Raw genomic sequence first — 24,546 nt, forward strand, 5'->3', positions numbered from 1 at the left:
TTCGAGCTGATATTCAAAAGTACTGTGTAGACTATTCCAAAACCCATATCTACTCTTAGGGTGGGCCTCTGGACTGATCCACGGTACAACAGGAATGAAAATTAGCAGGTAAGGAATAATTTTCTTTTCCCTGTACGTACCCGGATCAGTCCACACAGTGGGATGTACCAAAGCTTCCCTACGTAGGGTGGGCCCCGGATAGCCCTGCTCGAATGACCTGAGCGCCAAAGGAGCCAAAACCCGATGATTGGAGATTTAAGCAATAGTGATGTGCAAAGGTGTGCAACGATTTCCAGGTAGCTGCTCTGCATATGTCCTGCGGCAAGACTGCCTGGCTTTCTGCCCAGTAAGCTGCTTGAGCACAGAGCAAAACATATAGAAACATAGAAATGACGGCAGAAGACGACCAAATGGCTCATCCAGTCTGCCCAGAAAGCTTTTGTACTTATTTTTCTCATATTTATCTGTTACTCTGACTGCTGAAGTCAGGGCTCTTATTGGTAACTTTTTGGTTCTAATTTCCTTCCACCCCCACCATTGATGTAGAGAGCAGTGCTGGAGCTGCATCAATGTGAAGTATCAAGCCTAAATGGTTAGGGGTAGTAGCCGCCGCAATAAGCAAGCTACTCCGCCTATTTGTTTACCCAGCCTGTGCAATTTAGTCCTTGTTGGTTGTTGTCTAAATATAAATCCTCTTTTCTTCATTCCCTCCTGCCGTTGAGCCTTGATGCCCTCTGGAGTTGGCCGACCAGCACTAACGTATGCTGAAGAGATTGCTTCCTTTAACTAGCGAGCAATTGTGGTTTTAGAAGCCTTGTTCCCCCTTTTGGGTCTGCTCCATAGGACAAAGAGATGGTTCGATAGGCGGAATTCATTTGTAACCTCCAGATATCAAATTAGGATGCGCTTGACATCAAGCCATCTAAGTTCTCTGGGATCCTCGTCAGGGAAGGATGGTAGTTCCACCGATTGATTCAAATGAAAGGTCGAGACCACCTTTGGCAGGAAAGATGGAACTGTGCTCAAGGATACTCCCGAATCTGTGAAACGGAGGGAAGGCTCCCTGCACGACTCCCGAACTCCTTTAGAAACCGGACTATATCAGGATGTGACGAAAGAGGAGCTCCATCCAGGTGACGGACGAGGGAACCAAGGGCTGCCACCTGAACCCTCAGGGAATTGTAAGCCAACCCCTTTTCCAGGTCTCGCTGTAAGGAGGATAGTATCTGGACTACTGAAGCGCGACGTTGAGCTACACCTGTGGATTCACACCAGGCCTCAAAGACTTTCCATACCCGCACGTAGGAGGTGGAAGTGGAAGTCTTCCTAGCCTTCAGGAGAGTCGAAATAACATTCTCTGGGTAGCCTCGACTCCTCAACCTGCGCCTCTCAAAAGTCAGGCCGCAAGACAGAAGCAATCTGCCCGGTCGAAAAATACAGGACCCTGACGCAGAAGGATGTCCCAGGTGGAAAGGTCCGTCCACCGCGAGGTTGACTAGGTCTGTAAACCACGGTCTTCGTGGCCATTCCAGTGCCACTAGAATTACAGGACCTTGCTGAATCTCTATTCTTTGAAGCACCTTTCCCACTAGGGACCATGGCGGGAACACGTAAAGTAGGTGGTTTCGCGGCCATGGGAGAACTAGGGCATCCACTCCTTCCACACCGTGCTTCCTTCTGAGACTGAAGAAGCGCAGAGCCTTCGCATTCTTTTGATTGGCCATCAGATCCAGATGGGGAGTCCCCCACCGGACGAAGAGGAGAGCCACTGCTTTCTCGGAGAGTTCCCACTCTCCGGGATCTATGTGTTGACGGCTTAAGAAATCCGCTTGGACATTGTCCACTCCTGCTATGTGGGACGCCGCCAGGCGGGAGAGGTGGCGTGCTGCCCACGCCCTTAACTTGTCTGTCTCCTGAGAGACATGGCGGCTCTTTGTTCCTCCTTGATGGTTGATGTACACTACCGTAGTGGCGTTGACGGAGAGTATACTTACAGCTTGGTGATGAACTAGGGGGAAGAAACGCTTCAAAGCAAGATGAACCGCTCTGGTTTCGAGATGATTGATCGGCCACATCGCTTGCACTGACGTCCATCGTCCTTATGCCAACTGCATTTGACACACAGCTTCCCATCCGGAGAGGCTGGCATCCATGGTGATTATCACCCACTGTGGGATCTCCAAGACCACTCCCTGCAGCAAGTGATCCAGACTGAGCCACCAGCTCAGGCTGTCCTTGGGAACTTCCGGCAGCAGAAGGAGTGCTTGGAACTCCTGAGACACTGACTTCCAGCAGGAGAGTAACGCCCTCTGCAAAGGACGCATATGCGCAAAGGCCCAAGGAACCAAATTTATAGTTGAAGCCATGGAGCCCAGGACCTGGAGATAGTCCCATGCTGTGGGGAGTGAGAGGCAACGGAAGCATTGTACTTGAGAGATAAGCGACCGAGCACGGTCCTGACGCAGGAAGACTTTGCCCAAATTGGTATCGAACCTTGCTCCTAAGAAGTCGAGCATCTGAGAGGGAATAAGGCTGCTCTTGGCAAAATTGACAACCCATCTGAGAGAGTGGAGAAGCTGCAAGACTCTGTCGACCGCCTGCTGGCAAAGGTCCAGGGACTTCGCTCGAATGAGCCAGTCATCCAGATAGGGGTGATTCCCCTCCCTCCGTAGAGCTGCTGCTGCCACCACCACCATGACCTTGGTGAAGGTGCGGGGAGCAGTCACTAGGCTGAAGGGTAGGGCCTGAAATTGAAAATGTTGACTGAGGATTTTGAAGCGAAGGAAGCGATGTTCCTTGAGGATGGGGATGTGGAGATAAGCCTCCGTCAAGTCCAAGGAGGCTAGGAATTCTCCGTGGTATACCACCGCTATTACGAAGCGTAACGTCTCCATCCTGAAATGTGGGATCCTGAGGGCCCTCTTGACCATCCTGAGATCCAGGATTGGACGGAAGGAGTCTTCCTTTTTGGGGATGATGAAGTAGACTGAATAATGGCCTAACCCTTGCTCCTTCAGGGGCACCAGGAGGATGGCATTTAAGTCCATGAGCCGGTCGAGCGTCTGACGTACTACATGTTGTTTCTTCACTGGGTCGCAGGGAGAGAAGAGAAACCTGTCCCTTAGGGGGTCAAGCAAATTCTAAAGTGTAGCCGTGCTGTAGAATATCCAGAACCTATCGGTCTGAGGTAATTTTGACCCACTCCTTGTAGAAAAGGGAGAGATGTCCCCCTATCCTGGGGGTCGAAGAGTGGACCAGCAATTCTTCATTGGAAGACTTGGAAGAGGCCCCCTGAGGGAGGCTGTCTTGAGCTGGTCTTCGACTGTGAAAGGAATGAGACCAGGACTGCGACTGTGAGGAAGGAGGTCTTTGAGAGGCCGGTCTTGACTGTCGAAAACGCCACTGACCCCAGAATCTGCTTCTAATAGAATTGAATGTCCTGGAGGTCAGAGGACGATCCTCCGGCAGCTTATGCACCTTGTTCTTTCCAAGGGATTTGATGAATTGTTCAAGATCCTCACCAAACTAATTTGCCTTTGAAGGGGAGAGATCACAGCTGAGTCTTAGACAAAGAATCAGCCGACCAATTACAGATCCAGAGGAGATGCCTGGCAGAGACTGCTGATACCATTGATTTGGCCAGGTCGCGGAGTAAGTCATATAGCGCATCCGCTCCATAAGCTAGTACCGCCTCTAGGCGTTCTGCCTGTTGCGCTTCCTCTTGTGGCAGGTCTTGAGCACTGAGCAGCTGTTGGACCCACCTGAGACCTGCATGCTGCATTAAAGAGCTGCACACTGTGGCTCTTACCCCCAAGGGTACCTTTTGAGGTAGACCTCGAGCTTCCGATCCTGGAGGTATCGGAGGGCGGCTCCACCCACGACTAGGATAGTAGTCCTTTTTCTGACCGCTGTTACTGACGCGTCTACCTTGGGGACTTTGAGGAGTTCTAGGAATTCCTCCGGGAGAGGATAGAGCTTGTCCATAGCCCTTCCTACTTCTCAGACTAGGCTCTGGTGAATCCCATTCTCTGGATAGCAATTGAAGGAGCATAGGATGAAACGGAAACGTTTTCGCTGGTGGTCACATTCCAGCAATGACGGGGGGTCCCCTTTCATGGCCCTCGTACTGGTGCCAGGTGGATCCTGTGGAGCCTCAATATCCAACTCTCAAGTACATGGGGGATGAGAAAATCAAGTTCATCCCTCTGAAACAGGCGTAAGACCCTAGGGTCATCCCCTTCCTTGTGCATGTGAGAAGTCAGATTATCCTGGTCCGGCCCCAGAGCACCCTGGGGAGAAGTATCCGGATGGAGGACCACCCTGACGCGGGAGAATCCCTGAGGAGATGCAGTGGACTCCTGAGGAACTGCCAATCTAATCACCTTAGGAGGAGGGGGGCCTGAAGATGCATCCTGGCGCTGTTCCAAACTGGCCAAAAAAGCATTGTGCAAAAGCAGCACAAAATCCACTGAAAAAAGGCTGGGGGTGAGGTGCCGGTGGAGGTCCCGAGTGAGGAATGGCAGGAAGGTCCCCTGGCGTTGCCCCCTGGCCCGGGGGATTAACCAGAGTTAAAACCAGTAAGGAAGGAGAAAAGCCGCCATCTGAATCCCCATTTGGCTGCCTAGGAGCGCCTGGCTCTGAAAACAAAATGACCACCATTCCCGCGCTAGACAGGATCGGGGCCAGCCCCCCAGTGAGCAGTCGTTCTGGGAGCGCAAAGCCGAATGTCCAGCCGGCCTCGAGGGACCCTCCCCGCCGGGGAGGCACTTCAAACAAATGCCTTCGTGGGAAAGCTGCGGCCCAGGCTCTCTGCAGGCAGCACATCGCGCTGAGCGCTGCATGGGGAAGGAAAAGTCTGGTAATAAATGAGAAACACCCCTGGAGCCTGACAGGAGCGGGTAAGAGAACCTCCGCTCAGAAAACGACGACTTGGCTTTTTACAAAAAGCAGAGGAATGTCACCTCTCTGCTAGCGCTGCCCCGAGGAAGGCAGCGTCTCAGGGCAGCATGCCGTCGTGAGGGGGGAGAGGTTGGACTACCAACATTCACTCCTGGAAGTCAGAGAAGCCTGAGAAGGAAAAAGTACAAAAACGTACCAAATCTACTCTGAAAAATGCCAGGTAATATTGCTGCCAGTTCTGCCTGCAAGTTTAGAAGTGACTGAAGCCAGAAACCCATTTTTTTTTTTAAACTTGATCCATCCAGACAGTGAAAGAATTTAAGAAGGAATGAGCGAGAGAAATCTAAACTTCTATCCTGCTGTAGCTTAAGTGGGGAACCGCGTGTTCTGCAACCTTCATCTGCTGGAGTCGGAGAAATACTGAAGGGATGCAGAGGGCGCTCCAGGCTATAAGAGAGCATCCTTCAAGCTTTTCTCTGACTCCATCTGCTGGAAGGGAGACACAACCCACTGTCTGGACTGATCAGAGTACCTACAGGGAACTATGTTTTCACATTTCATTTTTTTTCCATTTTGGATCTGCAAAGAGCTGTCTCCACATAAAAACCAAAGCATATACCTAAAGGTGGGAGAAAAAGTCTAAATTGTCTTTAAAATGTGTATTGGCTTTTCTTAATTTTTTGTTTTCTGTAATTTATTTCGCTCTGCTCCCGTACCTGATTCTCAGTCAAACCATACATACCAGCAATAGGCATATTGGGGGGGGGGGGGGCGGGGAGCAGAACATACATGCAGGCAACCCTTTAATGAGACTTCAAAAAGTGTCCCCCTGCTTTTTACATGGGATCATGTGTGTTATCACTCAAATCTGTACGATCTGCATCACAACCTAAGATTTTACCTTTTATCCTGCCACCCGTACACCTGAGCCACAAAAGGAAATGGTAACTTCACCACCACACCTGTTCCCTCCTCTTCTACCACATGGCTATTTGGCCTGTGACAGTATGTGACAACAGTTATTAAACCTGCTGGTCCTGCTGCTTTGAGTAGATTATAAAAAGCTAAAAGTATGACAGAAATATTTTGCCTAGGGAATGAATCACCCCAGACTAAGGAAATTGAAAAAGCCCAAAATGTATTTTTCTTGTGTTCTAGTAATGAACATGGCAGACACCTCGGAAAGAGAAAAGAGAGCAGAGGGGTAGTTGGAGTTCCTGTTGGGTGGGATAAGGACAGGGTTATGAAGGTCAGATTCCTGTCATAATGCATTCAGAGTGCCAGAACTAGGTCTAATCAAGGATATTTTGTTTGGGTCCTATTACTAGCCAGTGGGAATGGAGGATTTTACCCTACTTCTTTACAATGGGTACTAACACAATTTAAATGTTTCAATTGTATGTTATTCTTACATGTGCAGATACTGCTTATACTACTTTCTGGTTTGTTTTTTTTACCGGTATTCATCTGTTCTCCCTAAAAAAAATGGGATTAAGCCAGTTGTAGACAAATACAACTAAAAATAATCATGATTTTTTAAACAAACTATAATGTACTATTTCACTAATCTAACACAAAACATGGTATTAAGAGATAAGAAAAGGAAGTCTGAGTGAAAGAGAGAAAAAGGGACAATCTTTTCATTAGGAATTGTTAAAACAGTTAATTAAATATTGTTTTTGTTCTTTAAACAGAACAAACATCATGGTTCGTAGTAAATTCTCTCTTCTTCAATGCATGAACAATGTTTACAGGCATGTCAAGACCTCTTAAAACAGAACACCCTGTTACATACTATTGCTTATTTTCAAAGCAAAACTTTAGTTCTTCATGCCAGAAACCTGCTGCTTTTTCATGGTCTGCACTTTACTTTTGGGTGCAGCACAATTCAATGATGGCACACAGACTGAAAGCCCTTGGAAATGTTTGCAAACAGAAATGCATGGTTACTATTACTACACAACAACATGGACAAAAATTACTATGTGTTCCCTACTAAACGCTCTCTGCAAGACAAAAACAAAGCAGAGTACCTGACATAGGATATATCTCACAGATGTAGACACGCAGCAACCTCAGACAGCAAGTGCCCACAAAACGAAGCCTCTCCAAGTCAAGAAGAGTAGCTGTATACTGGAATCCCTTCAATCCTCGCAGCTCCTCTACACCCAGAACCAAAGTAGTCCAGCTCCAATGGAGAATGCTCAGCAAAGACTCAAAACACTCCTAGTACAAGGTATGAGAAAGGTGAATATACCAGGGAAGGAGAAAAAAATAAAATAAAGAGCATAGGTTAGATACAGTCAGATGTTTAAAAAATTCAAGAGGAAACTCCTGCACATTTTCTTACAGCGACATGAGATATTCTATTTAATGCACACTTACAATACTGTAAAAAAAAATATTCATCACACCCACCAACTTTAATATACATGCATAACTTGTGTCAGAAGTTGTTGCCATCACTAGCTTTAAATGCTGTTTGACAAACCAAATATCATAAAATCATGCTGGATACGTACGTACTTGTTTGTCAGTCAATTGCTTTTTTTGTTTTAAACTAAATTAAAAATTGCAAGAAATGGGATAAGAACATAAGAAATTGCCATGCTGGGTCAGACCAAGGGTCCATCAAGCCCAGCATCCTGTTTCCAACAGAGGCCAAACCAGGTCATAAGAAGGTGGTATTGCATATAGGGAAAAATAACCCTTGCTGTAGTTACACAATGTTAGGTTCCATATTAGGAGCTACCACCCAGAAAAAAGATCTAGGCATCATAGTGGATAATACTTTGAAATCGTCGGCTCAGTGTGCTGCGGCAGTCAAAAAAGCAAACAATGTTGGGAATTATTAGAAAGGTGTAAACAGAGCCAGCATAAAGCAAATGTTGCTTAACTGTAACAGGTGTTCTCACAGGACAGCAGGATGTTAGTCCTCACATATGGATGAAATCACAGGATGGAGCCCAATCACGGAACACTTTTGTCAAAGTTTCTAGAACTTTGACTGGCACCTACTGGGCATGCCCAGCATGGCACTAAACCTGCAGCCAGCAGGGGTCCCCCTTCAGTCTTGTTTAAAGCTACAGAAAGTGCTAAAAATAAAATAAGAAAATGTAATGAACCCAACACCGCGGGGTGGCGGGCGGGTTTCGTGAGGACTAACATCATGCTGTCCTGTGAGAACACCTGTTACAGGTAAACAACATTTGCTTTCTCACAGGACAAGCAGGATGGTAGTCCTCACATATGAGTGAGTACCAAGCTGAGGATGTCAGAGTATGCACTAAATGTATCCAAGATGTGCAACAGGCACAACACAATTGGGTGGAAATTTGATAGAGGTCATCCTGAACCCTAACGGGCAGGCGGACGGGTGTTGGTACATCAAGTTGCAAAAAGGTTACGCAAGACAGACTGGCCGAAGATGGAATCTTGTCTTCCAGCCTTGTCTAAGCAATAATGGGCTGTAAAGGTATGGAGAGAACTCCATGTAGCAGTCCTACAAATATCAGGGAGCGGCACCGAGCGTAGGTGCCGCTCCCTGATATTTGTAGGACTGCTACATTCTAAGCAGACTCTCTCCTCCTGGTTAGCGGACTGCATATCCTTTTGCTATCAGCAAGCAGGCATTCTACTCCAAGACCGTGTTAAAGCACACTCTGTCAGGGCCATGGCAACTCTGCTTACTCACAGATTGTCCCAATTTGGTGAATGGAAAGAAACAAATAATTGAATACTTTTCCTGTGGGCAGCTGAACGGTATAGATAGGATGCTAGAGCCCGTTTGCAGTCAAGGGTATGCAGAGCCTGTTCTCCTGGATTAGAATGGGGCCTGGGAAAGAAGGTTGGTAGTATAATGGATTGATTAATGTGAAACTCCGATACTACCTTAGGCAAAAACTTAGGGCGAGTGCGGAGCACTACTCGGTCGTGCAGAAGTTTAGTGTAAGGCGGATAGGTAACTAGGGCTTGTAACTCACTAACTCTGCGAGCTGATGTGATTACCAAAAGAAAAATCACTTTCCATGTGAGATATCGAAGATCACAGGATTGGAGAGGCTCGAATGGTGGTTTCATAAGCCGACCCAAAACCAGGTTGAGGTCCTAAGAAGGGGCCGGAGGGTGCAGCGGAGGCTTGAGGTGGAGCAAGCCCTTCAAAAATCATGTCACAAGGGGTTGTACAGAAATGGGTACATCCCCAACACCTTTATGGAAGGCGGCTACCGCACTGACATGCATCCTGATAGAAGACTTTTTAGACCTGACTCTGATAAGTGCTAGAAATAGTCTAGAAACTTCGTGGTGGAACAGGTAAAAGGATCAAGTGACAGTGAGGAACACCATGACTTAAACCTGTTCCATTTGTAAAAATAAGATTTTCTCGTGGAAGGCTTCCGCAAAGCAATCAGGACATGGGAACTGGCACCGAAAGGTTGAGTGACTGAAGAATTAGCCTTTCAATATCCAGGCAGTCAGGGACAAGCCTGAAGATTGGTGTGTCGAAGGCACTAGTCATTCTGGGTGATCAGAAGCGGGTCCTTCCCCAGGGGAATGTGCCTGCGAATGGAGAGGTCCTAAAGAATCAGAAACCACACTTGGCGTGGCCAGTGAGGAGCTATGAGGATCATGGTTCCCTTGCCTTGACGTAACTTCACGAGAGTCTTTGAGAAAAGTGGAAGTGGAGGGAATGCATATAGGAGACCAGTGGCCCATGAGAGGGAGAATACGTCTCTTGGTTTTGAGTGTTGGCTGCGAGTGAGAGAGCAAAAGTTCTCTACTTTGCGGTTTTGAGGTGACGCAAAAGGTCTACTTGAGGATAACCCCAACGTTGGAATATTGAGTTCGCTACTCTGGGGTTGAGAGACCACTCGTGTGGCTGAAAGGTGCGACTCAGCTTGTCTGCCAACACACTGTCCACTCCCGGCAAGTAGGTGGCCCTGAGGTACATAGAGTGGGAAAGGACCTCCGCCCATATCTGTGCCGCTTCCTGACACAGTAGGTAGGAGCCCGTTCCTCCCTGCTTGCTGATGTACCACATGGCCACCTGGTTGTCTGTCTGAATCAGGATGACCTGGTTGGACAGGTGATCCCGAAACACCCTGAGAGCATATCTTATTGCTCGTAGCTCCAGGAAATTTATTTGGCGTTTGGCTTCCTCTGGAGACCAAGCTCCTTGGGTTTGCAAATTGGCAACATGCACTCCCCAACCGAGGTTGAAAGCATCGGTGATAAGAGTTATTTGAGGATTTGGGGCCTGGAAGGGCAGGCCTTGGAGAAGCTTGATCTGATTTTTCCACCAAGCTAGAGACTGACGAAGTGGGTCGGTGATTTGGACAAAGGAAAATTAGTTCTTACCTGTTAATTTTCGTTCCTGTAGTACCACGGATCAGTCCAGACCATGGGTCGAGCCTCCTATCCAGCAGATGGAGACAGACCAAAACTGAAAGGGTATCCTATATCAGGACAGAGCCTACCCTGCAGCCCTTTAGTATAACCATTGTCAAAGCAGAAAGCAACAAACGTAAGCAGGATCAAGCAAGTAACCAAAAAGCTCAATTGAGCAACTCGATAACATTGTAAAGAACATGGTAGAACTATGCGCTCTTGCATATAACTTGGTTCTCAACGACCAAGGCTTCCAGTGTAATTGTCCTGTGTTCAGTAGAAAATGAAGAATCAACTTCTGAGAATCTGCAATAACAAGCTTCGGGTGGACAGTAAGAAAAAGAAACAGGGAATGGCGTCTGGACTGATCCGTGGTACTACAGGAACGAAAATTAACAGGTAAGAACTAATTTTCCTTTCCCTGTACGTACCCTGATCAGTCCAGACCGTGAGCTGTACCAAAGCTTCCCTAAACCAGATGGGACCGAGACAGTCCCGCTCGAAGCACTTGCCGCCCAAAAGAACCAAAAACGGGTGCTTGCACATCCAGACGGTAGTGTCGAGCAAAAGTATGCAGGGACGTCCATGTGGTAGCCCTGCAAATCTCTTGCGGAGAGGCCGATTGGCTCTCCGCCCAGGAAGTAGCTTGAGAACGCAACGAATGAGCCTTTAGGCCCTCAGGAACTGCTCGACCTTAACAAAGATAGGCCGAGGAAATCGCCTCTTTCAACCACCACGCAATAGTAGACTTAGAAGCCGGTTTGCCCTGATTGGGACCACTTCAGTGGACAAAAAGATGATCCGAGACCTGAAAGTCATTGGTGACCTGGAAGATACCGGAGTAAAACTCGTTTGAAATCAAGTCTGCGAAGATCGCCCCCAGCGGTACCCGCAATCTCCTCTGGGGAGAATGCTGGAAGCTCCACCAACTGGCTGACATGGAAAGTAGAGACAACCTTTGGCAAGAAAGAAAGCACCGTCTTGAGAGAAACTCCTGAATCGGAAAAACGCAAAAAAGGTTCCCGACAGGACAATGCTTGAATCTCGGAAACTCGCCGAGCGGAGGAAATAAGAGACTAGAAAGACTGTCTTGAGCGTGAGGTCCTTCACCGTAGCCCGACGGAGAGGCTCAAATGGGGCCACACAGAGGGCCCTGAGGACAAGAGTAAGGCTCCACGATGGGCAAGTAGAGCGAGCGGGTGGTCGCAGGTGCTTGACTCCCTTCAAGAAGTGAACCACGTCCGGGGGGCCCACTAAGGGATGACCCTCGACCCGTCCAAGGAGAGAGCTGAGAGCGGAAACTTGCAGGCGTAGGGAACTGAATGAAAGGCCTTGAAGAGACCCTTCTGAAGAAAAGAAAGAACCAACGAGACCGGAGCAGAGCGTGCTGAGACGCCCGACTCCGCAGAAACAGTCTCAAAGACCTTCCAAACACGTACGTAAACAAGAGAAGTCGACTACTTCCGAGCTCGCAGCAAAGTGGAGATAACCTCCTCCTTATAACCCTTATGCCTCAGGCGTCTCCATTCAAAAGCCAGGCCGCTAGACAAAAGCAATCGGCCTGGTCGAAAAATACAGGCCCCAGCCGAAGTAGACGAGGAAGATGGCATAGCTGGAAAGGTCCGTCCGTCGCCAGGTTGACGAGATCCGCGAACCATGGTCTGCGAGGCCACTCGGGTGCTACCAGAACCACTGGCCCTCGGTGTAGTTCTATTCGGAGAACTTTTCCCACCAGAGGCCACGGAGGGAACATGTACAGAAGGACGTCCGAGGGCCAAGGAAGAGCCAGAGCATCCACACCCTCAGAGCCGTGCTCTCTCCAGCGGCTGAAGAACCGATTGGCCTTGGCATTGCGCAAGGTCGCCATTAGGTCCAGGTGAGGGGGACCCCACCTGTCGACGATCAGATCCATGGCTTCTTCCGAGAGTTCCCACTCTCCCGGATCGAGAGACTGACGACTGAGGAAATCAGCCTGAACATTCTCCTTGCCCGCTATGTGGGAGGCCGCCAGGCAATCCAGAAGCCGTTCCGCCCAGTTGAAGAGATGGCTGGCTTCTAGGGCCACCAGGTGACTGCTAGTGCCTCCCTGACGGTTGATGTAAGCCACGGTGCATATCAGGGGCAGAAACTCCTGCAGAGCCAGACGCACCACCCGGACCTCCAACCGACTGATGTGCCAACAAGCTTGAACCGGCAACCAGATCCCCTAAGTGGACTGGGACAGGCAGACTGTGCCCCAGCCCGAGAGACTGGCGTCCGTGGTTACTATCATCCACTGTGGGGATTGGAGAGGCATTCCCCAGAGAAGATGAGGAAGTGAAAGCCACCACTGCAAGGCTGCGACAGTAGAGGCCGAAAGCGGAGAAAAACTTGGAACTGCTCCAACACCAGCTGCCAACTGGATAGCAAAGCTTTCTGTAACGGTCACATATGAGCAAATGCCCAGGGGACGAGGTCGATGGTGGAAGCCATCGAGCCCAAGACCTGAAGGTAGTCCCAGGCCGTCGGAAGAGGGAGCCCGCACACGAGAGAGAAACACCTTGCCTATCCGAGTATCGAAGTGGGCTCCCAGGAACTTTAACACCTGGGAAGGCTGTAGCTTGCTTTTGGGAAAATTCACTATCCAGCCGAGAGATGCGAGGAGAGCTAGAACCCGATCCACCGCCTGTCTGCAGAAAGTCTCCGACTTGGCCCTTACGACCCAGTCGTCCAGATAGGGGTGGAATAATACACCTTCGCGGCGAAGGGCCACCGCCACCACCACCATGACCTTGGTGAAAGTGCATGGTGCGAAAGCGAGGCCGAAAGGCAGCGCCCGAAACTGGAAATCCAGGTTGAGGATGTGGAAGCGAAGATACTTCTGGTAATTGCGGTGAATCAGAATATGGAAGTATGCCTCTGTCAAATCGAGTGAGGCGAGGAACTCTCCAGGGTGAACCACCGTGATGACCGCTCAAGGTTTCTATGTGAAAATGTGGGACCTTGAGGGCCCGGTTGACCCTCGTGAGGTCTAAGATCGGCTGAAAAGCCCCGTCCTTCTTGGGAACCACGAAGTAAATAGAATACTGGCCTGCGCTGAGCTCCTCCTTCGGAACCGGGACAACTGCGCCCAGACTCAGTAGCCTGGCAAGGGTTTGCTCCACTGCCTCCTGCTTGAGACGACCGCATGGGGAGAATACGAAGAGGTCCGGTAGGTCACGAACAAATTCTAAGGTGTAACCGTCCCGGATAATGTTGAGGAACCACTGGTCCGACGTAATTTTGACCCATTTCTCGAAGAACAGAGAGAGACCATGCCCAAAAAAGGGACCGAGGAATGGGTTGACCAAACTTCATTGTGTGGCGGGCTTTGGGGTGGCGCATTGAGACTGGCCCTCGCGGAAGGAGCACCACCCACGAAAGGACTGAGACCACGATTGAGACCGGGAGGAATAACCCCTAGAGGAGCCACCTCGTCCGTGGGGCGTATACCTCCTCTGTCCCTGGAAGTGAGGACAGGAGGGCGTAAAGGATCGAGATTGTTTAGGACGGTCCTCCGGTAGCTTAAGAACCTTGTTTTCCCCCAAGGAATCAATAAGCTTCTCAAGGTTCTCTCCAAAAAGCAACTTACCTTTGAAAGGCAACGTGCCTAGCCGTGCCTTGGAAGACGGATCGACCGACCAATTGCGCAGCCAGAGGAGCCGTCTAGCGGAGACCGCAGAGACCATAGCCTTCGCCTGGACGCGGACTAGGTCATAGAGCGCATCAGCCCCATATGCTATGACGCTTTCCAGTCGTTCAGCCTGCTCCACCTCTGCAGACGGGAGGTCCTGGGTGCTGAGTAATTGTTGAACCCACCTGAGACCTGCCCACTGCATGAGACTGCTGCAGATAGTCGCTCGGAACCCCAGGGCCAGGACTTCGAAGATACGTTTCAGATGGGCCTCAAGCTTACGGTTCTGTCTGTCCTTCAGAGCCGTCGATCCCACCACAGGGATTAGTGTTGTGCTTGGTGACCGCCGAAACTGAGGAGTCCACGGTGGGGATCTTCATCATGTCCAAGCATGCCTCCGGGAGGGGGAAGAGCTTATCCATAGCCCACCCCACCCGGAGTCCGGCTTCGGGAGCCTCCCATTCTCGCAAGAGCAGCAACTTGTGCATAGGGTGAAAAGGAAAAGCGCTTGCCGGAGCCCTGAGTCCCGCCAGGACCGGGTCCATATCCTTGGGCAAGAAGGCCATAAGGGTATCCGCAGGGGGCCCCTCCGGCCCCAGTTCCTGAGGACAAAGGGGATGAGGGGCTCCAACTGCTCCCTCTGAAACATGCGGAGAACCCTAGGATCATCCCCCTCCAGGGGTGGGAGTGCGCTCGCTAAATCTGACGTGGGATCGGGGGGGGGGGGTGGATCAGGGACAGGGGCCACCCCCGGGACCACCCGCACCCTAACAGACCCCGGAGGTTCCACGGCAGGACAAACTTGTAACGTTGCGGGATGCGGAATTTTTGCCAGGGGGAGCCTAGGGAAGGGTCCTCCTCCTCCTCCTGCAAGCTAGCCAAATATGATTTATGCAGGAGAACAAATTCTGAAGAAAAACAAGCCTTGGTTTTCCCGAGGGGGGGGGGCGGGGATCAGGGACCACATCCTGAGGGACCTCGGGGCTCAAATCGGGGGGAAAATATTGAAAATCTTGCTCCCCAGCCCCAGGCAGCTCCGAATCGGGAGCTGCCGAAATCCCCAAAATGGCCGCCATTCCCGCGGTCTGCCGACCCGGGAACGGCCTGGCCATGCGCTGGGGATTCCGTCCCCGGGCTAAATTTGTTTGTCCTGCCGAGGAGGGGCCTTTTCTCGGCAGGCAGGCTGAGCAGAGCCCCTCGTGCGATAAGCGCAACGAGGGCTCTCCACATGGAAGGCCGGCTGCTGGCCGCGGCATCCTCAGCGAAGAGGAGCCGCGCGCTGAAGAGAAAAAAGCTAACAGAATTATTGGCAGCCCTGCCAGCAGGTGCGGAGGCAGGGAAGTGAAGCCTGCTCTCTCCTCTGTGTCTGGCTACCCCAGTCAAGGTAATACCCAGCACAAGGGGCGAAGCCCCCCTAAGTCCGGCAAGACTGCACGGCACTGAAACAATGAACTGTAAAACTAAACTTTTTTTTTTTTTTTTTTAAAGAATACTATTAGAATCCCTAAACAATAAGTACTTGCTTGATCCAAGAAGAAGGAAAAGAGAAGGTTGACTAGCCCAAATCAGGAGACCACAGGGTGAGCTGATCCATCTGCTGGAGACAAATACTGAAGGGCTGCAGGGTAGGCTCTGTCCTGATATAGGATACCCTTTCAGTTTTGGTCTGTCTCCATCTGCTGGACAGGAGGCTCAACCCACGGTCTGGACTGATCCGGGTACATACAGGGAACGGTCGATAGTGGTTGAACGATTGAGTCCATTATGACCGTAGAGTCCACTGCCTGACTCTCATGCCCAAGCGGGTCATTGGGGTAACCTGCACTGAGGACGCCTTGTGTCCCAGCAGGATGAGGAAGTTTCGTGCGATCGAATGGTGTTGAGACTGTAGCTGGTGTGCAAGAGAAATGAGAGTGAGAGCTCGCTGTCGAGGCAGAAAAGCCTTTGCTTGAAAGGTGTCCAAGTCTGCCCCTATGAAGGACAAAGTTTGAGATGGGACTAAGCAGGATTTCGCGTAGACGACTAGAAATCCTAGCGAAATCAGAGTGTGTAAGGTAAGATGTAGGGATGACAGAGCAGCTTGCTGAGCAGGAGCCCTAATCAGCCAATCGTCGAGATAGGGGTAGACATGGACACCTTGAGTCCTGAGGAAGGCTGCTGCTACTACTACTACGAGACATTTGGTGAAAACTTGTGGAGCAGATGCTAGGCCGAACGGGAGCACTCGGTACTGATAGTGCTTGGGGGTCTACCAGAAATCTCAGAAATTCGCGATGAGGTGGCGTTATCGCAATGTGTGTGTACGCGTCCTGGAGGTCTAGAGAGCAGAGCCAGTCTCCTCTTTGCAGAAGAGGAAGGAGGGAACCCAAGGTTAACATCATGAACTTTTCTTGTTGGAGGTACTTGTTGAGGGCACGCAGGTCCAGAATTGGACAAACGCCACCTGACATTTTGGGGATTAGAAAGTATCAGGAATAGAACCAGGGGCCCTGTTGGGAGTAGGGCACTGGTTCGAGTGCTCTGGATTGAAGGAGGAGGGAGACTTCCTGATACAGGAGAAGTGAATGGTCTGATGTTCCCCACGTCAGCCGAGGTGGGGAGTCTGGTGGAATGGAGAGAAAGTTCAGGTGATAACCTTGAGAGATTATGGCAAGGACCCACTGGTCCGAGGTGATCGAGTGCCATATGTTGTTGAAATGGCACAATCAACCTCCTACCGGTACCTGTGGCAGCGGAAGTTGGCTGCTGCTCTCTATGCAGGAGTCAAAAAACAGAAGCAAGGCCCGGCTGAGGAGCTGCTTTTGTTTACGGGGTTGACGAGACTGGGCCTTTTGAAAAGGCCTCGTACTACAACCTCTAGACGGTCGTGGATAGGACTTCTTTGGATGGAGGAATGACTTTTTGGTGTCCTTCCTAAATGGTTTAGTCGAATATTCAGAAGGCATCAGAGAGAGTTGGCGAAGGGTCTCATGATGCTCCTTGAGTTCCGCCACCGTATCTGTTCACCAAACAGATCGCCTCCAATGCAAGGCAGATCGGACAACCTGTCTTGTACTTCAGGGCGCAAGTCCGAAGACTTAAGCCAGGCCCATCTTCTTGCAGAAATGGCAGTTGCTGAAACCCTGGAAGCAGTGTCGAAGATGTCATAAGAGGATCTTATTTCATGTTTCCCCGCTTCAAAACCTTTGTGAACCAGGGTTTGTAGCCATTCCTGGAATTGCTGAGGCAGGGACTCTGCAAAGTCCTGTATCTGCTTGAATAAGACCCAATTATACTGGGTCATATAAAGCTGGTAAGAGGCGATCCGAGAGATTAACATGGATCCCTGGAAGACACATCGGCCAATGGCATCCAGGAATTTCTGCTCCTTGCCTGGAGGGAAGGAAGTGTGGGGCTTTGAGCATTGTGCCCTCTTTTGGGCAGACTCTACTACCACAGATTGGTGATCCAGTTGAGATTTTTGGAACCCTGGAGCTGACTAGACCAAGTAAGTGGTGTCAGCTTTTCGGTTGACTGGAGCTACCGAACCAGGGTGTTCCCAATTCTTTTTGAGAAGATCCAAAAGAACCTGATGGATAGGGATGGAGGTGATTTCCTTGGGAGCATCCAGGAATTGTAATAGCTCCATCATCTTGCTCAGTCTATAATTGGAAGGGAACCATCTCAGACATTTCCTTCACAAAATTTATGAAGGACAAGTCCTCCGAAGGAGAACGCTTCCTGCTTTCAGTAGGAGAGGGTGGTGATGGTAAATCATCGGTGTCTGGGGAGGAATCGTCAGTCCAGGTGTCATAGGGATCAGCACTTATCCTTCTAGGAACCAGAGAGGGACGGGACAAAGGTATTCCTGAAGGTCCCAGTCTAGGCTCTGAAGGCATCCAGGGAAGTACTGGAGGCACCGATGCAGGCATCGAGAGCATCGATGGATGGACTGGTGGAGCCGATGATCGCATCGGCATCGATGGTTGAAGCATCGGCAGGACTCCCGATGGGGGAAGATGGAACGGTGTTTCTTCTCCCGATGACAGAGCAAGCGGAGAAAGCACCGGAGCCATCGGTGACCCCGGATCCGTCGATGGAAAAATGGCTAGAAGCGCTTCCATCTTCGACAGCAGTGGTGCCAATGCTGCCGGAATGGGACTGGTGGTCAGTTCCACAATTGGCACCGGTTTCGGCAGAGGAACCTGGAATCTGTGCATCCCCTTATCGATGGCCTCCTAAACCATCAGGTCCAGCTCTTCACGGAGAACTGGAGCAATCAGCCCCAGCTCCGGAAGAATAGAAGGAGGCAGAGGCATAGCCGGAGGGACCACCGTTAAAGGCGGAGTCGCGGCTCCCAACACCCGTCCGGGTGAGGGTTGCCTCGGTGACCCGGTCTCAGAAAGGGACGATGCCTTTTCTGGACGGAGTTTCTTCGATGGCGGCTCGGACAATGGCCAGGTCAATGACTTTCCTTCATCGATGGTCCGAGGTTTTCGGTGTCGATCCCGATGTTTCTCTCTACGATCCCCTCAGTCCTGAGGGGGAGTAGAAGTAGTCTACGGTCGGGAGGCTGTCAACACCGGACAGACACCGGTCGGTGCCAGATGCTGGCGTGAAGTAGATGGCGCCGGTTCGGATGAAGTCGAAGCAATAGACGGCGTCTGAGTTTGAGAACGGAAGAGAAGTTCCATTTTCTCCATTCTGGCTTTATGACCTTTTGGTGTCATTAAGGCACATTTGGTGCAAGTCAGGACATCATGCTCATGGCCTAAGGTGCATTACACAGACTTTATGGAGGTCTGTTATGGACATGGTGCGAGCACAGTCAGGGCACCGACAGAATCCAGACGTCATGGCCTTTGAAAAATTGAGGCGATATTAAGTCGGAGGGCCCGAAAGTTTAAAAAAGTAAAAAAAAAAAAAAAAATTGAAATAGGCCCGCGGCTCATGGGTTGAAAACCGGACGCTCAATTTTGCCGGCGTCCGGTTTCCGAACCCGTGGCTGTCAGCGGGCTCGAGAACAGACCCCGGCAAAATTGAGCGTCGGCTGTCAAACCCACTGACAGCCGCCACTCCTGTCCGAAAAGAGGCGCTAGGGAGAGTGTCCTGTGCGCGCGCTGGGAGAGCGGGCCAGAAAGTAAGCAAGCAGCAAGACATGAGCAAGAATGGAGGGGGAGGGAAAGAAGGAAGAAGAGAGGAACAAACTTTGACTTTGTATACAATTCATACTTTATACATCAGCTTTTAAAGTTGCTCACCACTGAAACCGTTCTAGCAAAAGATCTCTTTAAGATGTGCACAGGCTCACAAGTTTGTTGTTTTCCTTTAGCAGCACTTCCATCACTTGTTGGAAGCCTAGGAATAAAAAAGAGCCAACCGCTCAGAAGGCATCTAAAACCTAGAGCTTTTTCTACATGTTTCTTGAGTAAAATGGAAAAGCTGTAACACTTGTTGAACCTAGTCATAATTTGGATAATGCTATTTAAGTGTTCAGTTTGTACATGACCCCCAAAAGCTCTTCAAGCCTTGAATCTCTTCTTAAGCACCAGTACAAGCAAATGAACACAATGAAAAGCAGCTGCTTACTTTTTTTTTTTTTTAAGTTCACTTTTTTAAATTAACTTTAAAATAAGCAAAGGTCATCATCAGAAAAAACTATTCATGACAAAAGAAACAAATGATTACTTCACAATTAACCAAAAGCTAATGATTCTAAACCTACAGAAACTATGGTCTAATTCAAACTACTAATTGCTCATGAACTTATTCATATATCTCCATACATTAATAAACAGTGTAACAGTTGCTTACTTTTTTTTTATACTTTAAAAAGTCCAGTGGATGTTTCTCATTTAAAAAATAAAAATTCCTATTGTTTGTAAGCTATTTAATTGAAAGTCCAACATTGTTGGGATTACTACCTGATAATCCCCTTTTCCTTAGTGTAGACAGATGGACTCAGTACAAATGGGATAGTATCCGCGTGCTAGCAGTTGGAGACGGATCTGACGTCAGCACGGGGGCGTATATATCCCCACAGGAAGCGTAGCTATTCAGTAATCTTCCTTGCAAAAGCTGTTATAATGTACTGACGCACAGTTAAAAAGTGAAACAGGATTCCCCTGACCGATTGATGGTAGCTGGAGACCGCCAGCATTCCCAACCGAAAGGCGTGGACACCTGGTAGAGTGTACGCTCTCATGGAAACAGATGACATGGCTTACCTGGATCGGTGATACCCATGTACGCAGGCAGCTGGGCGGGATGCTGAGTCCATCTGTCTACACTAAGGAAAAGGGGATTATCAGGTAGTAATCCCAACATTTCCTGGCGTGTAGCCAGATGGACTCAGTACAAATGGGATGTACAAAAGCTTTACTCCCCACCTGGGCGGGAGGCTGCCTGAGGCCCATGTAACACCGCCCTGGCAAATGCTGAGTCCTCCCTGGCCTGGACATCCAGGCGGTAGAATCTGGAAAAGGTATGAAGGGAGGACCATGTCGCCGCTTTACAGATTTCCGCAGGCGATAGCATCCTGGATTCCGCCCAGGATGCCGCTTGAGCTCGGGTAGAATGAGCCTTGACATGTAGAGGCGGGGTTTTCCCAGCCTCTACGTAAGCTGCCCAGATAACTTCCTTGATCCAGCGGGCGATGGTGGGCCGAGAGGCCGCTTCACCTTGTTTCTTCCTGCTGTGCAGGACGAACAGATGGTCCGTCTTTCGTAGGTCTTGTGTAAGTTCCAAATATCTGGGCAGCAATCTGCCAATGTCGAGATGACGCAATAAACGCCCTTCTTCAGATTTCCTCAGCCCCGCCGTGGTAGGCAAGGTTATGGTCTGATTAAGATGAAACCGTGAAACCACCTTAGGGAGAAAGGAGGGAACCGTACGAAGATGGATAGCCTCTGGAGTGATCCTGAGAAATGGATCCCGGCAGGACAATGCTTGTAGCTCTGAGATGCGGCGGGCTGAACATACAGCCAGCAAGAATACCATCTTCAAAGTGAGGGAACGAAGAGACAGGCCCGAAGGGGTCGAAAGGTGGATCCCGCAAGGAAATCCAAAACAAGGTTGAGGTTCCACAAAGGCACAGGCCACTTCAGTGGCGGACGAATATGCTTGACCCCCTGCAGGAAGCGAGAAACATCCTGGTGCTTAGCGATGGTCTTGCCAGCCCTCCTGGGACCATAACAAGACAGCGCAGCCACCTGAACTTTGATGGAGCTGAGGGAGAGACCCTTCTGAAGGCCATCCTGCAGGAAATCCAACACAATAGGGATCGTGGTTGCATGTGGATTGGTGCCATGCGAGTCGCACCAGGCTTCAAATACTCTCCAGATCCTGATGTATGTGAGGGATGTGGAAAACTTGCGAGCTCGGAGGAGGGTATCAATCACGGGCTCCGAGTAACCCCTCTTCTTCAATCTAGCCCTCTCAAGGGCCATACCGTAAGAGAGAATTGAGCCGGATCCTCGTGAAGAATGGGACCTTGATGTAGAAGGTCCCGAAGAGGAGGCAGGGGAAGGGGCTCCCCTGCCAGTAGTCTTCTCATGTCTGCATACCAGGGTCGTCTTGGCCAGTCTGGCGCCACTAGAAGGACTAGGCCCTGGTGCCTCTGAATCCTGCGGATGACAACGCCTATCAGAGGCCACGGAGGAAAGGCGTACAGTAGAGTCCCTGGAGGCCACGGCTGAACCAGGGCATCGATTCCGTGTGAGCACGGGTCGCGCTTGCGGCTGAAGAATCTGGGTACTTGAGCATTGGACCCGTCTGCCAGGAGATCCATGGCCGGAAACCCCCAATGATCCACAATCATCTGGAAGGCCGTGGGTGAGAGCTGCCACTCTCCCGGATTCAGGCGTTCCCTGCTGAGGAAGTCTGCAGTGGTATTGTCCTTCCCGGCGATGTGGACGGCGGAGATGTCCTGAAGATTCACCTCCGCCCAAGTCATCAGAGGGGCGATCTCCAGAGACACCTGTCGGCTTCTGGTTCCGCCCTGACGATTGAGGTATGCCACCGTGGTGGCGTTATCGGACATCACTCTGACCGCCCTGTTCCGCAGTCTGTGGGCAAATTGAAGGCAGGCCAATCGGACAGCCCGGGCCTCTAGACGGTTGATGTTCCACGCCGCCTCTTCCCTGTTCCACCGCCCTTGTGTGGTGAGTTCTTCGCAGTGTGCGCCCCATCCGCTTAGGCTGGCATCCGTGGTGAGCACAATCCACGTGGGTGAGGACATCTTCGATCCCCTGCTCATGTGGTTGGACTGCAACCACCACCGTAACTGGGTGCGCACTCGGGCAGGTAGAGGTAGGTGCGCGGAGTAGGTCCGCAGATGGGGACTCCAGCGAGAGAGCAGGGCGTGTTGGAGAGGCCTCATATGGGCCCTCGCCCAGGGCACCACTTCCAGGGTGGATGCCATGAGACCAAGAACCTGCAGATAATGCCAGGCGGTGGGTCGACTGGCTCCCATCAAAGACCGGATATGCTGCTGAAGGTTCAACGTCCTCTTGGTGGTGAGACTGACCGTGTCTGCCCGGGTGTCGAACTGTACTCCCAGGTATTCTGCTTTGGAGACGGAAATTACTGAATAGCTACGCTTCCTGTGGGGATATATACGCCCCCAGTTGGGGGCGTATATATCCCCCCCCCCCGCGTGCTAGCAGTTGGAGACGTCAGATCCGTCTCCAACTGCTAGCACGCGGATACTATCCCATTTGTACTGAGTCCATCTGGCTACACGCCAGGAAATGAACACTTTATGGAGCATGTCTGCTGGATTGTCAGCTCTCCCCATCTTTGCGGCCGATGCATAAAATGTGTGCTGAAAGCAAAGGCTGGGGGATAAATCACAGCTCAACAAGGCAGGCTAAACACATCACATCCTTCTCCAAACAATAGCAGGGCAGGGCTAAGAAATGTTCTCTTTGGAAATTAGGCTAATAAGAAGTGGAAACGATGAGCGGTATACAATTAGCTATGAACCATAAAAGATAGTATAGCGCTGTAAGAGTTCATGGAACCTTATCTTGAATAACTCAATAATTGAGACTTGAGAATTAATTAAATCAACATATCCTTCGTTTATTTAGTGGTTGCTTGCACACAAATCTTTCGGTCCCCCGACACGGACCATGTTTCGCCACAAGGGCTGCGTCGGGAGGGACAAAAGCCCAAACGTGAAACTGAATATGTTGTTTATGTTGTGGAGCCCTGCGGAGGGAATTCAAATCAACTTACAAACATATCAATCAGAAGTACAACGGCGTCTCCTTAAGGGAGGATTTCTGAAATTAACCCGAAGTAGTGTTCTTCACACGCTCCTCCTACTTCAGGAAAGTCAGCGCCCTTGCCACAATCGCCGCTTGTCGTCCCCCCCCCCCCCCTCGCACAGCCCCTGTACCTTCGGGGTCTGCCTGTCCCGGCACTGCCGCACAGACCGATTCACCCGGCAGTGCCGCTGAGCTCTGAGCAATCAAGAAAAACAGCTCTCTTTTTCTTTTCTTTAACCTAATTAAAAAAATCATAGACGCAACAGAAAAGAGCTAAATAAAAGGACTCCCCAAGGGGGGATACTTTACTGAGTCAGCAGCAGCCAGGAGGGAGGCCTCGGGACCAATGAGGGAACCAGTCCCCTGGCTATCAGGGCCGCGGAACACTCGGGCTAATACTGCCAGGGGTATCCAACCCCTCATTTGCCCGGCTTAACCCGAGGGATGGCCCAAATCCCAAACTCCAAGCAACTCAGTCAAAGCTGCAGGCATGCACCACCACCATCATCTGCGTTTGCTGCGTAACTCTTGCTAAAAGCCCCTGTTTTTCAGTGTATCACAAGAATTAGGTCAAAGTACATAGAAATACTGATAATTGATTTAAGCCATTACAATAGGTTTTTTTTTCTTCCTTTCTCAGACATTCCAATTTTATCACTTACAACTGCTGCACCCACTTAATAAGAAAGCAATTCCCACAAGGGCCACACAAAGTTAAAGGCATTACCTGTACAATAACTGAGGTATCTGTCCTGCGTTGACATCTGTACCATTATTGGACTTCTTCGAACTCTTAAACTGAAAAACAACACTGGAGAGATAGGGAGAAGTGGAAAGAAGAAAATGCATGAATTGATTTTAGAACTTAATCTTTATTTTGCTTATATCTGTTTACAAAGTATTTTTCCCATAGACACAAAATGGGAGAAACCCTTAATCAAACAGACATCTAAATGCTTTATTTCTTAGAAAGAGCTAATTACCCATCATCCGTAGTAATAGAAGCCTGGCCATGTGATCCACAATCACTGCTTGGTCCAGACACACGAGCCCAGGCAACATACCACCAGCCAGCTTGTAAGAGCACAGGCTCATCAAACATCATTGCATATTTTTCTCTGGTAAGAGAAAAGAAAAAATAGCTGTGAAAAACAGCAGCATGATACATTCTGAAAGTAAAAGTTAAATTAAACATACAGGGCAGAGCACTGCAACGGATTTAACGGGAACCATTTCCCTGCAAAACATTTCCATTCCACTTGGACTTTATTTGCACATGGAAGATAGCAGAACTGCCAATGAAGTTTCCATGTTTAAAAGTCCATTTTAAGGGTTATGGGACTTTTAATTTTGTTC

The 24,546-nt window shown here is 49.9% G+C and overlaps 1 protein-coding gene across 1 annotated transcript in view; it reads right to left on the reverse strand.

Annotated features, from left to right (window-relative positions):
* Window positions 1-24,546, reverse strand: part of MYCBP2 (MYC binding protein 2) — a 1,075,853-nt gene that overhangs the window by 725,852 nt on the left and 325,455 nt on the right. Inside the window, 4 exon segments of the mRNA XM_029603038.1 lie at window positions 6,933-7,125; window positions 19,180-19,276; window positions 23,918-24,001; window positions 24,174-24,308. Coding sequence (XP_029458898.1) covers window positions 6,933-7,125; window positions 19,180-19,276; window positions 23,918-24,001; window positions 24,174-24,308 — 509 coding nt within the window.

The sequence above is a fragment of the Rhinatrema bivittatum genome, chromosome 5, assembly GCF_901001135.1.
Source record: "Rhinatrema bivittatum chromosome 5, aRhiBiv1.1, whole genome shotgun sequence".
Taxonomy (NCBI): domain Eukaryota; kingdom Metazoa; phylum Chordata; class Amphibia; order Gymnophiona; family Rhinatrematidae; genus Rhinatrema; species Rhinatrema bivittatum.